The following is a 12315-nucleotide window of genomic DNA, read 5'->3' on the forward strand; positions in this document are numbered from 1 at the left end:
ATATCCCAGGAGTGTATCACAGTCGAAGCTCACCAGTAAGTATTTAGGACAGGCAATGTATTCAGTTATAAACATCTTGCTCTTCTTTCTCCGTGCGCTGTCGTCGTAGCGAGCGTATGTGTCCGTTCCAACCCCTCCCCCAGTTCATCTCCAAAAACAACCCTTCATGACTCGTAGGTGTGAAAGATCTTGGCAATGATCTTCCATTCACCGTCAAACTTCATCATGGCGTGGAAATCTGTGTAGTCCTGCTCGGCGGCGTCGCGCTGCGACTCCAGGAAGTAAGACGTTCTGAAATCCAGTTGTGGAGAAGCAGCATTTGGTAGGAAATCTCGGCTTACAGGATTATTAGTACAACCAGAGCTATGTCATTCGTGACGACGTGCCTGTCCCAATCCCACAAACGGGAGAGGTCCTCGTGAGAATCGCGGCATCTAGCTTCTGTCACACTGACTTCCAGGTTATCCAAGGTGTCTACAAGACCAAATTGCCCGTCACCGGATCGCATGAGCCAACTGGGACAGTTGCGGCACTCGGCGAGGGCGTCAGGGGAGACTGGAAGGTTGGGGATAGAGTGGGTGTGCTAAACTTTAGAAACCCTTGTGGTTCCTGCAGCGGCTGCAGATGGGCTCTGGAGGATCTCGGGTCCCTTGATCCTCGATTTTGCAAGGATATTACCATGGCCGGGATCCTGGGCGCAGACGGAGGGTTCGCCTAGTATATGGTGGCTCCTGAAGATACCCTTGTCACAATCCCGGATACCGTATCCTTTGAACAGGCAGCTCCATTGATGTGCGCGGGAGTAAGTCAGATTGAGAAGAATGCTAGAAGTGTGCTTACCATGTCTTCATTAGGTGACGGTATGGAATACCATTAAGCAGATGGGCCTGAAGAAGGGGGGCTCAACCGGAATCGTCGGAATCGGCGGCCTAGGGCTTCTTGCAATCCAGTTCGCAAAGGCGGTCGGGTATCAGGTCGTTGCAGTCGACAACCGTGATATCGGCCTAAGATTGGCCTCCGAAGTGCCCTCTCATCTCAAGCCTGATGCGATCGTCAAATTCGGTGACGAAGAAGCGGCTAAGCAGATATCAGACTTGACCAGAGATATTGGGCTATACGGCGCCGTTGTATGCACCGACGATGTGGAGGCAAGCGACTGGGCCCTTCATCAGTTGCGGCTCAGAGGTGTTTGTGTCGTGCTGGGCCTGCCTGAGCAGCGCTACAAGTTTGATGCCTTTAACCTCGTGTTTAGGAAGATTGTTGTCAAGGGATCCATCTTCACAAGCGTGGACGAGGCTCAGAAGATGCTTGAGGTGATTAGACGAGAGGGTGTGCATAGCCATCTCACAGTACTCAAGCTAGAGGAGGGAGAAGTTATCTATGACAAGGTGGCAGCACACGACTTTGATGGGCGGTTAGTCGTTACCATATATTGAATGCATCGGGGCGTTATAGCGCAACCCGGTTTGACCTCACTGCAATGGTGATTGTCTTGTGTCACGAAAGAATCAACTAGTCTAGGTCTGTTCGCCTCGATTAAGTTTCAAGACAAGTCTGTGTTGAAGTATCTATCGCGGGAATGTTTATAATATTCACGTAGTGTATTTTAATATCAGGAAGTTTGCAAGCCGGCTCTAAGGATCATGATTTTCACCAGGCTCGTCTTTGGGCCCATACTTTCAAGGGTGCGCATGTATTTGAGATTATGGGGCTGATAAGGGCGGGCTTAGATCTTTGCGCCGATATGCTTTGAACTAAGCTATATCAATAGTCATACGCCTGATGTTTCCATGTGACATTTGATAAATCCAATCGATGGTCCGAAGGGCTTTTCATATTCGTCCCAAATGAAGTGGTCTTAGGATGAAAATGGTGTCTTGCAGCAACGACGAGTCAACAAAGATCATACGGTTTTTGCTAAGTCTACCTAGCTGTACGAGGCTCAGTTTGCATCAGTATAAAATTATTAATGTTGGTGATAAGTAAAGACTGGCCGATCCCCAAGCCCGACAATAGGGGATGAGACTGAAGGTTATTATCCTAAACTCAGGAAACCTCACCAAGGCTCGCGGTCGGCCAAGCCTAAACGTAGGTGACAACCATATTATGGCTACTCGTGTATCTAGACATAGCTTATTTGCCGGTCCAGGTACGGGTAATAAGATCATCAATACTCGTGGTTTGGACCTCCGGGAACCTATCATTCAGGCGACCCTCCTTTGGAAGTTGCATCTCTCCCTCGACTATGGAAGCTCCTAGCATAGCCATCATTCCCATAGTATCCATACCCCCGTAGGACTCTTCATCTGGGAATAGCACAGTGGCCTTTCCCGCTTTAAGCTCCTCCAGGGTGTCATAGGTCACGGCTAGTTTATCGCCAATGGCCTTCTCCGCGATAGCCACGATCTGGTTTTGAGTAACGTCGGAGCCACTAATAAAGCTGTACTCAGGCCATTCATCTTCGTCGACGAGACGAGCCACGAAACGTGCGAGGTCCTTCGAGTAGGTCATGGTGATGAGTTCGTTACCCGTTCCTGAAACGACAGCACGGCGTGATGGGAAGTCGAATGCCCATGGGAAGTTTCGAAGGTGGCTGGGGATATGAGGGAGTCCCATGTAGTCCATAAACATTCCGATTGCGATACGGGTGTACTTGAGACTCGACTTATCGAGTGCCTCCGCGGCATGAACTAGTGGACTAGTCATAGGGTTGCTCAAGGCGGCTTCATCTCTAAAATCGCCATGTCAGTTGACTAGATCAACTCAAAAGCTGGTCCAACTTACCCCTTGGGCACGTAGCCTGCGTATTCGCTGGGGATAAATCTGTGAGTTGTGGAGGACTTGTCGGCCGCCGCAATCAGGTTGAGTTGGGCCTGGGCACTGGGACCCACGATAGTCAGGGCAGAAATGACCGTGTCAACCATGTTACTATCCAACATCTTTGCCGTGCCCTCGATATCGTCATAATCGGTCTCGGCGTACTCTGCACCTGAGATGGCTGCCGCGGGAGTCTTGTCTAGGGGCTTAGCTATCTGAATTCTGGATCTGACCAATACCATTGTCCACTAACCTTTCTGCAGAGCACAATGACTTTATGCTTGCCCGACTGGACAAGTTCCTCGACGAGTGTTCGACCAACATCACCTGTCCCACCAGCAACTGCAAGGATGGCCATTTTGGGCTTGGGGGCCAATGTGTAGTATCAGGGTGATAAGAACTGTTGAGATGGAGGGAGGTATTGCTGTGATAGCGTAGAGGGTTAGATGAAAGACAATGTGAACATAGGAAAACTCAGGAGTTTTATATTCGATAGATGTCTACAAAGAGTCAACCTGCGGAGTTCAGTTTAGGTAGGCTGCGGACCTCAGAGCCCCCAAAGTCCGCGGGATCCGCAGGATGGGTCGAATTCGCACTCACGGACACGTCGGCCGCCGAGAGGTTATAAAGGACGGGGTCCGATACCCCCGCATTGGTTTTGAACTGGTTTCACAGACGGGTGGCGGACTATTTGAGACATACCCCGGACCAACCTTTTATTGAGGTAGCAGTCGCCGCAACGTATTTAGAATGTCAGCTACGATATATCTACCTACTACAAGAAGCTTCAAGTAGATCAACGCCCACCCTCAATCGTTTTGCTTTAAGGGTTTTTGTCACTAGGTGAGCAGCCACTAATCACGGCTAATAGCATTAGAGCCGAGAGTTATGGGCTCTTATCCAGAACTTTTTCAAGTTATCTATAAATCGTATACAGTGAAAAGCAGTACGACCCATGTCGGGGTGTTCATAAAGTCCGGGATCCCGTCGCGACCAGGCCAAGACGTCAAGTAAAACCCCATTGGTGCTACTGTATCGACTCGGTATACTAACCCGAGCCGGTGGAGCCGCTTAGTCAAATTCTCCTCAGACAGATCAACTTCATAGCGGTTGACAAGGCCATCTGTTTTCTCGACGAGGTCGCTTGTGGGGAATGCGGACGTCAAGGCCTGCACTGAGCGCGGCTTGGGGAGGTAGAGCAGGGAGTTGTGGCGATGGCGAGGAAAGGGCTGGACTGGTATAACATCCGCCTCGAGAAATTGAGGGCGTCTTCTTCCGGTACCGGCCAGCGAACGGTCTGTGTGAGCAGATTCGTTGGCGTAGCAACAATATACTTGAAGAAATAGTTCCAACCAGTAGCGAACCTGAACTATATAAGTAAGTTTGCTCAAGACGAGCAGGGAGGAGACTTGCCCAAAGGCTGGGCCAACCAAGCGGCTAGCATAACCTCCGATGGCTTTGTGCATTGAGAGGAACGCAGTCATCTCTCCAAAGGCAGTCATCACAAATAAGACTGCAGTACCCATCAAAACATAGCCAATAAGGAGACTGGCAGGCCCGCCTCTCGCAAGTGCAGTGCCAGAGCCAATAACTAAGCCCGTGCCGATGGCGCAGGCAATGGAGAACATAAAGACTTGTCTGGGTTTGAATTCTCGCTTCGGTTCATTTTGCTCCACAGTCTCTCCCGGCTGGGCAGAGAACTCGCGCTTGAGGTCATTTTCCTCCAGCTTCTCGATGTCGACGACACCCGCCATGCTGGGTAACCAGGAGATGGATACACAAGATCTGACGAAATGGCCACACGTGAATCAAGCCAGGTAGAAAGTATCAGCTTGAGCTGGTAGGATAGGAGAGAGGGCAGATTGAGAATAATCCATCGCAGTGGTATGACTGGCTTTTATATCCGTGGCGGCCATATCACGACGCGATGCAGAGGCTGCCCGCGACCCCTGACTCAAGTGTCACCCCGCACCCAGTTTCTCACACCATGATTATCGGCTGGGGCTTCCCCAGGCTCGCATGCAAGTGTCCTAGCCCCTGGAGATTTCCGAGATACTATCCATGACGAAAGAAATCATGGACGGCCTGGAACAGTCGGAAGTTCAGTTGCCCTCGGATAAGCAAGCCGGGATCGGGCTGGGGCAATCGTGGCAAGTGCTAGCTCTGGGTAGGATTGCCGAACCTACAACAGCCAGCTTCGGACCTCTAAACTGTCCGCTCTAAGCAGCTACACGAGGTGAAAATTTGTTGAATAGCAGAGTGAGCTTTGTAGACAGAGGTCATACTTGACGGCTTCAGCATCAAAAGTGGCTCGTTGAGAGTTAAACCTAGACCCAAGACGTTGCTCAAGGGTGTTTCTTTGACCCTTTTCCCCTTGTCTCTCAAATCCGACATCCATCGTGGCTCCCTGATTAGGCCTCTAGAGTGCATTGTAGCAGCAGGGGGCTCATATATTTCACTTACATGGCTCAGCTACAGCACTCCCGCAGTCGCGCCCAACCTAGCCTCCGCATGAGATGACCCTTCCCCAGATCTCGCACCTCGGCTACGGGCAGGCGACAAAGCTCGATCTCTGGACCGAGATCGGAGTGACCAATGGGCTGTCGTCCAGTGACGCCAGCTATAAACCTCTGTTGATCACGGAACGAAGTCCTGGCTGCTACAAGCATCTATCATAATATTCACTTTTGTTGCAGCCATCTCATCCAGAATCAACCATGGCCAATCTGGAGACATGTCCCCCTTTGACCAGAGGCGCAGTCCTCGAGGCGCACAAGCTTATCGAAACCCACATCCATCGAACCCCAGTCATCGCAAGCAAGACCCTGAACAAGATGGCATCTACACCAAGGGAATCTGCTTCGATTAACGGTTCTAGCCCCGCAAAGCCTGTCGTCAGACTCCATTTCAAGTGCGAGAATATGCAGCGCATGGGTGCCTTCAAGGCCCGAGGTGCTTTCCACGCTATAGAAAGACTTCTGCAAGAGCCAGGGTGGATAGAGAATGGCGAAAAAGAAAAGGGCGTTGTAGGATTCAGTTCTGGTGAGTCTCCATTCCCACTTAAATATCGACATTTGATCCAAGATCTGACGCCGAGACACCCAGGCAACCACGCTCAAGCATTAGCTCTCGCTGCGACCGACAAAGGCATCAAATCTTACATTGTTATGCCCGGCACCACATGGCCGAACAAGATTGCAGCCACCAAGGGATACGGCGCAGAGTTCATCTTCTCTGGCCCTCAATTTGAAGATCGAGAGGTGGTCGCGGCTAAAGTCGTGAATGACACTGGCGCCCGCCTTGTGCCGCCTCATAACCATCCGGATATCATCCTCGGCCAGGCAACGGCAGGTCTCGAGTTTCAACAGCAGGTCAAGGACCTTGATGCCATTCTTTCCCCTTGCAGCGGCGGAGGTCTGCTTTCTGGCACTGCTCTTAGCTGCGAGGATACTATTCTGGCACAAGAATCACAGAGGTCAGCACCAGAACTATCGCTGATGGGTTGATTGGAACCGTAAGCTCGCATCCCTGGAGCATCATCTATGAACGTATATTAGTCAATGGGATGTATGCTGTCAGACGAGGAAATCGTCGAAGCTACTAAGCTCATGTTAGAAAGACACAAGATCTGGGTCGAGCCGTCCGCCACAGTTCCATTGGCGGTCGTTTTGTTCAACGAAGATTTTAGATCTATGGTGGCGAGGGAGGCTGGCGATCAGGGTTGGGACATAGGCATCATAATGAGCGGAGGGAACATCAATGCGGAGGGGATGGCGAAACTGTTTTCTAGCTCATAGTACCCTCTGAATGGACGCACTTTCTAGGCCATGATCAAACCCATATCTTCCAGGTCATCTTTCCATCCAGGAGAACACAATGATTCAATGAAACATATCCAAGTATCATGGCGTCAATAGGTAACCAGTGCCAACTAAGATTGCTGACAGAACAACAATGGTCTGCAGTTCCTCCATCATGTACATCTTAGCAATCTTGTCTTCATGATTAACCCATCCAGCAGCCGTGTTGGTGTGAGGAAATGGTTCGCCAGGAACCGGTTTACCAAGGAACTCACAGAGCGGTTCCCAACCATCCTCGACAGTCCACTCCAGCAACCTTTCCTTGGGGACAAGTCCACGAATCATGTTGCAATGTTCTAGTTGGTCAATGTCAGCTCGTCACATCGGACACGACAGAGTGCCAGATCCACTGACCTTTGTAGACCCATTTCCCATTCCTTGCAACACCTGTCTCGATGTCATTGTCCAGTCCCCGGAATATGCCTGACCACATGAAGTCGAGGTACACATGCCAAGCCCAGAAACCTTGACAACTTAGGAAGGAGAGAATCCAAAGGACCCAGTTATGTTTCACGTTAGCGAGCGTTTTACTTGCGCTACGGTGCCACGCGTCCAAGTCTTTGCGGTAATTCAAGACGATCTTTGCATCGGGGTATGCTTCGATGAGCTCGGCGGCGAAGACCGAGCCTGCTGCACTAGTCACGGCGGTTGAGTGGCCCACAATAGCATCAAAGTCCTCCGGTGTAAACTTTGTATTCCTATCGAGGGGGCCAAACCATCTGTGTGCACGATGAGTACAGATGCATGCTGAAAGACGGTTGCTATTGACGTCAGCTGACCTTGGCAGCGACAGTCCATAATGCGATGATCCGATCTAATACTTGGCCTTTCTTCGTGGGGATGTGTAAGACTTGTCAGCGCCTCATACAAGCTAGGCCTATAGTTTCCGCAGTAAAAGATCTTTCCCCCTGAGTTTATTAGACTTGACAAATTGCTTGATTATAAATTGAACTGGAGCGACTCTTCCTCCTTAGGCTCACCCGAGACGGTACCCGGCACCTCCGTTTTGTGCCAAGACACGGGTTGGGCCTTCAGCAGGGGTCTAAACCAATCATAACTGCGAGAGTGGCGAATGCTTGCCATCTCGCGGTGATAGGGCATTAATAAATTCCCACTGAGTTTGGCAGTGTGGCAGATATGAATATAGCGGCAGAGCCAGTGTGGTGTGGGAATATCCATGACTCGACTTGTCGATCTCGCTTAAGCTTTTCCCGGTCATCCAATCAAACTGGCTGGAGTTTTCTCGTCCGAGAAGACGAAGGGCAAACGTCCAATCAAATGACCTGGAGCGTTTTGGCCGAAATTCTGGTCATGAGGGGAACACAGCCCGCAGGACTAGCATGTGGCGAGACGAACAGTAAAAGTGTGTCCATCACCTCAGGTTGCTGCATTTGTATAAGAACCTAGGGAGGGCCCAAGACACGCCAGTGTGAATGACAAGCTCTCGCCGTTCCGACAATGTTTGTTCATGATGCCATCGTTAGATGACACCATTTCCGATTTATTTCCAGATCCGTGGACCTTGCGCGATGTCATTGCCTACCTTTCCAGAAGCCATTGCCTGGAAACCATCCAATTTCTCGAAGACGCCTCCAGGTACCGAGTTTGCCACGCAGAAATAGTCGGTAACGATCGAATACCCGAAGAATCAAGAAGATGCCATTACGATTATTTGCAAGACCAATGGGAGAACTTGCTCACGACCTATATCCTTCCAAACGGCGAACGCGAGCTCAACCTTCCCTGTGACGTTCGGGCTCGGCTTGTTGAAGTTCGGTCCTCCCAGCATCCTCCCCATCCCTCGGAACTGGACGGTGCCGTCAAAATCGTCCGAGAACTCCTAGAGGGCTCGATCCTATCTGGGGCTTTGAACTCCGATGGCTCGCCCGAACCACAAAGCGATGAAGAGGGTGGCGGTTGGAGGAAAATCAGCAGTAAAATCCTACGGAAACCATCACCGCCAGTGCCAGGACAGGACCAGAGGGGGAAAGTAAGAACAAGCACTGATTCAGGACCGACGACGTTTACTTGGAGAGACAAGACCGAGCCTCCCTGTTGCACACGGCTCCAGTTTCTAGGAGACACCCAAGACTCACCCCAAAACCACTTATCACGGCGTGCCATAGAGATTTTCAACAATACCATTCGTCGAGTTAGGAGCAAGAGGCAGCTCAAGTCACCACCAGAGAAGGGTGGAGCTCTCGACAGCGTGGTGGGTGTTAAGAGTCACTTCCTCAGCCCGTAGCTATCGGGATGAGTTTGCCGTTGATGGCACTCGACGAGAATTTGGAGACCGGTTTCATCCCGGTTCTCCAAAAGGATTCACACCTAATCATGACGACACTCAGTACGTAATGCCAGCATGGAGGGGTTATGAACAGGCCACGGGAAAGACGTAATAGCAATCGATTATCTGATGCAATAAAGGTACAAACACAAGCCCATTAGATTGATGCCATTCAACTAACCCTTAGGTACAGCTCTTCCAACACATCCTCGTCTCCGACTCCAGTCCATCCGCTCGGCTGATCACTCCCCATGAACCGATTATCGCCCTCTAAAAATACCGATGCGCCAATACCAAAATTCTGAGGGTTCCACTGAAATGGAGGGGAGCTATCAACCCTCCAGTTCATTTCTTTGTCTGGCTGCAGATTCTTTGACTGCCTTGGAATTGCCGGCCACAGCTTGCTTGGACTGTCACCCGGACCATCCTTGCTATTGATGGTGCTGAATGGCTGGCACAGTATTGTTAGGAGTTTCAAGGACAGACTGACACGATCGGGATCAGCAGTTGTCGGAATTTTAAGCATGTAACCGAGAGACGACGGGCTCTGGGGTGCGTCGGCACTTGACAGAGGGAAGATGTACGACGTGAGCTTGTCGTGGATAGGGACCACGCAATCTCGAAATTTGAGTGCCACCGAGTCAAGAGTGCTGCAGAAAGAGAGCACATCGAGGCACATGCGAGCCTGTTTGAGGTCATCTTCCCACGAGGACCGAGGAAAGTGGTGTATCTGCTTCTGGGCAACACAATGCAGAAGGACAACGCAGGAGGTGTATGACTGGAAACTGGACACGCCGTTAGTATCAAATCCATGGGATGATGTGTTAAGGGGACAAGCCGAGACATACATAATAAGCCAACACTTTTTAAAGATTCCCTTTTCCGCTTGCAATAATCCCAGAATACGTGACGACTGTTTCGCGGCTGTAATAGCTTGATCTGCGTGGCTGAGAAGATTGTCCTCATACGACTCCCTCGCAGCGTTGCTCTCACGGGTGGGAGAAGGCCAAACAAATTGTGAGGCGATGCGGCGATACAGCAACATACGAGTGCCGAGATAGAGGAGATGGGTAGCCAAGATGGACCGCCGAGCTTCGACAGGAAGATCTTGGCGGCAGAGGTTGGGGAGATGCATCTCACTGGGAAGCAGATCGTGCCAGTCCTGAAGGTCTTTGTTGATAGAATCCATTGCTTGGCAGGCCATTTCTTCAGATGAAAGATGCATCCGTAGAATTTCGGCGTTCAGAAGAGAGATCTTGGTCATCTCTATTTGGACAACTGTGATCGTTAGAGACAGAGAAGATATGGCTCATAAGCTTACTTACTGTGGCTAACTTCAGATGAGTGGTCGCCTTCTACTTCCACTAACTATTATCACGTTAGAGCCTATCTGATTGAAGATGGATGATATTGGTGCAATACCGGAACCAGTTCCCGGAAAGAGATGTCACCACCTTTGATGTATCCGAGAGTGGAAGACAGCCAGCTAGGCAAGGTAAGTAAACATCAGCGAGATCGCCAGGGGAAAACTTGCCTTGAAAGAAACATCAGAGATCTCCATGCTCTTCGGTAGTCGGCCCATTCCTCTGGAGAGAGGCTGGGATGATGATACAACTTGTCGTTGAGGCTATGCCTCTTGGACATGCTTAGACCAATATCTACAACAACAAAGTTAGTCCGAGAACACACTAGGAGAGCATGGGGCTACAAACCAAGGTAAGCGAGTGACACGGTCGCTTTATTCATAATGTTGTACATGGCTAGCATCGTGCAGGCCTTGATTGCGTCGAGTGGTTGCTCCTCCACCAGATTCTCAAAGAAGTGCCTTGCCACGTCGTAAAATACGCCGTCCGTACCAACGTCGAAGTCGTCACCGTTATACTGAACCCCGACAGCCGCGACTGCAGCAAGACAACAAATGGCCGTCTTCTGATTTGCCATAGTACAGCCATCATTCACAAAGACATCCTTGTGGTAACGTAAGATCTGCTCACGGGAGAAAACGTGAAATAGTCGGCCACTGGAACTGAAAAAACTGTCAACCGCTGCTTGCGTAGTGATGGCGCTTGGTATGACTAGTGAAACCAAGGACCTAGACACATCTATTGACAGTTCCTTTTGTGTCGGGGCGGTGGTGGAAAGATTGGATTTTTGAGCGGCTTCGTCACTGACATCCGACTCCTGGAGAGAACAGGGGTTTGTGTTCTGGCCAAGAGAAGGGGAGGATCTGACCGACTGCTCTTCAGATATAGTGCCGGCTGTGGGACTTGAGAGACTGCTGACACCTGAGCTGGTGTTGATGGAGCCATTGAGGCTAGGTGGTGATGTCTCATCCTCGAGGTCAAGCAAGGCGTCTATGTCGTCGCTAGAGCGAATTTGCTGCAGCAACAGGTTCGCATCCTTGGTAGGTTTGGCCTGTAAAGTAGAGAACAGCTTCTCTAATGCTTCAAGGCGGGTCTTCAGTGCTGCTCTTCTCGGCATGCTCGCCTTGGATTCGTAGCGACAGGAACGTAGCCTGGAAGTACAGGTGCCGCACTGCGGTCGACGTCCATCACACTAGAGAAGAGTCAGTTTAGCCCCTAGAAGTAAAAAGGAACGAGGTAAATCACCTTGACTTTGTTCTGACGACAGTTCCGACAGGCCTGCGCGACGCTGTGGATTCTCTTGCCGAGCTTCACAGAAGAAGCTTTGGTATGACCAGATTCCCCAATAGCACCGGCAGGCAATGGCTGCTGCACAGCTGGTTGGATCAAACGGAACGAGGAAACCATGGTTGGCCAATACCAGGCGCTTGGCACTGAGATTGTTGCTAGATGGTTCGGTTTGGGAGTATCATCTGCCTTGGGGAACGAGGAAATGACCTGGGTTATTCGTGCCTGGGCGATTATGCACGTGTAGGGGACGTGGCGAGTATTCGAATTTCGCACCAATTGACAGACGTTACGCCATGGCCACAAGCTCCAACCAGAAAGGGGTTCTGACTCGTGTAAGTTCGCTCCAGTGGTGGGCGGTCTGGTGGGGAAGTGTCTGATAATCCCGACTAGCTCGAAGTCTCTGACAGGGTCATGACGCTGTTACGGTAAAAAAAAATGCAAAAGGAATAGCATGGGAGCTGCAGGTGGTTGAAGAAGGAGCACATCCGTCTCACTATAGTATAATGAGAGAATTGACAATGAATATGGTGCGCTGATGGTTCCATGACTAACGTAGCCATGGTCGGCAAATGGAGAAGAAAGGAAAGTTAGTGGATGTGCTGCGTGCTGCAGACTACAGGACGCGGTGTGCCGCCTCAACCCAGGAGAAGAGGGACGATTGGCGAACGCGACATGAAAAGAGGTCCCAGCGTGCAGC

The 12315-nt window shown here is 50.7% G+C and overlaps 4 protein-coding genes and 1 pseudogene across 5 annotated transcripts, besides 1 other annotated feature; 2 read left to right on the forward strand and 3 right to left on the reverse strand.

The window, feature by feature from the left end:
- Positions 1-248: 248 nt before the first annotated feature.
- On the forward strand, positions 249-1436 carry NCS54_01296000 (Hypothetical protein; the record flags this gene model as incomplete). Its single annotated transcript, XM_053158179.1, has 4 exons — positions 249-281; positions 353-574; positions 719-802; positions 855-1436. The coding sequence occupies 4 exons, from the start codon at positions 249-251 to the stop codon at positions 1434-1436; spliced, it is 921 nt and encodes a 306-aa protein (XP_053014154.1).
- Positions 1437-2133: 697 nt separating this feature from the next.
- Positions 2134-3175, reverse strand: NCS54_01296100 (NmrA domain-containing protein; the record flags this gene model as incomplete). The annotated part of the gene is made up of 3 exons (XM_053158180.1): positions 2134-2731; positions 2785-3011; positions 3071-3175. 3 exons carry the CDS (start codon positions 3173-3175, stop codon positions 2134-2136), a joined length of 930 nt encoding a protein of 309 aa, XP_053014155.1.
- Positions 3176-5534: 2359 nt separating this feature from the next.
- Positions 5535-6323, forward strand: NCS54_01296200 (Putative serine racemase; the record flags this gene model as incomplete). The annotated part of the gene is made up of 2 exons (XM_053158181.1): positions 5535-5859; positions 5923-6323. 2 exons carry the CDS (start codon positions 5535-5537, stop codon positions 6321-6323), a joined length of 726 nt encoding a protein of 241 aa, XP_053014156.1.
- Positions 6324-6719: 396 nt separating this feature from the next.
- NCS54_01296300 lies at positions 6720-7437 on the reverse strand (annotated as a pseudogene). The gene is made up of 2 exons: positions 7032-7437; positions 6720-6973 (listed from the first exon to the last, which is right to left on the reverse strand).
- Positions 6720-7437: a sequence feature.
- A 1699-nt stretch (positions 7438-9136) lies between these two features.
- Positions 9137-11735, reverse strand: NCS54_01296400 (Zn(2)-C6 fungal-type domain-containing protein; the record flags this gene model as incomplete). The annotated part of the gene is made up of 7 exons (XM_053158182.1): positions 9137-9749; positions 9813-10242; positions 10290-10332; positions 10387-10450; positions 10511-10622; positions 10677-11520; positions 11574-11735. 7 exons carry the CDS (start codon positions 11733-11735, stop codon positions 9137-9139), a joined length of 2268 nt encoding a protein of 755 aa, XP_053014157.1.
- Positions 11736-12315: the final 580 nt, after the last annotated feature.

Source organism: Fusarium falciforme, chromosome 11 (genome assembly GCF_026873545.1).
Source record: "Fusarium falciforme chromosome 11, complete sequence".
In the NCBI taxonomy this organism is placed as follows: Eukaryota; Fungi; Ascomycota; class Sordariomycetes; order Hypocreales; family Nectriaceae; genus Fusarium; species Fusarium falciforme.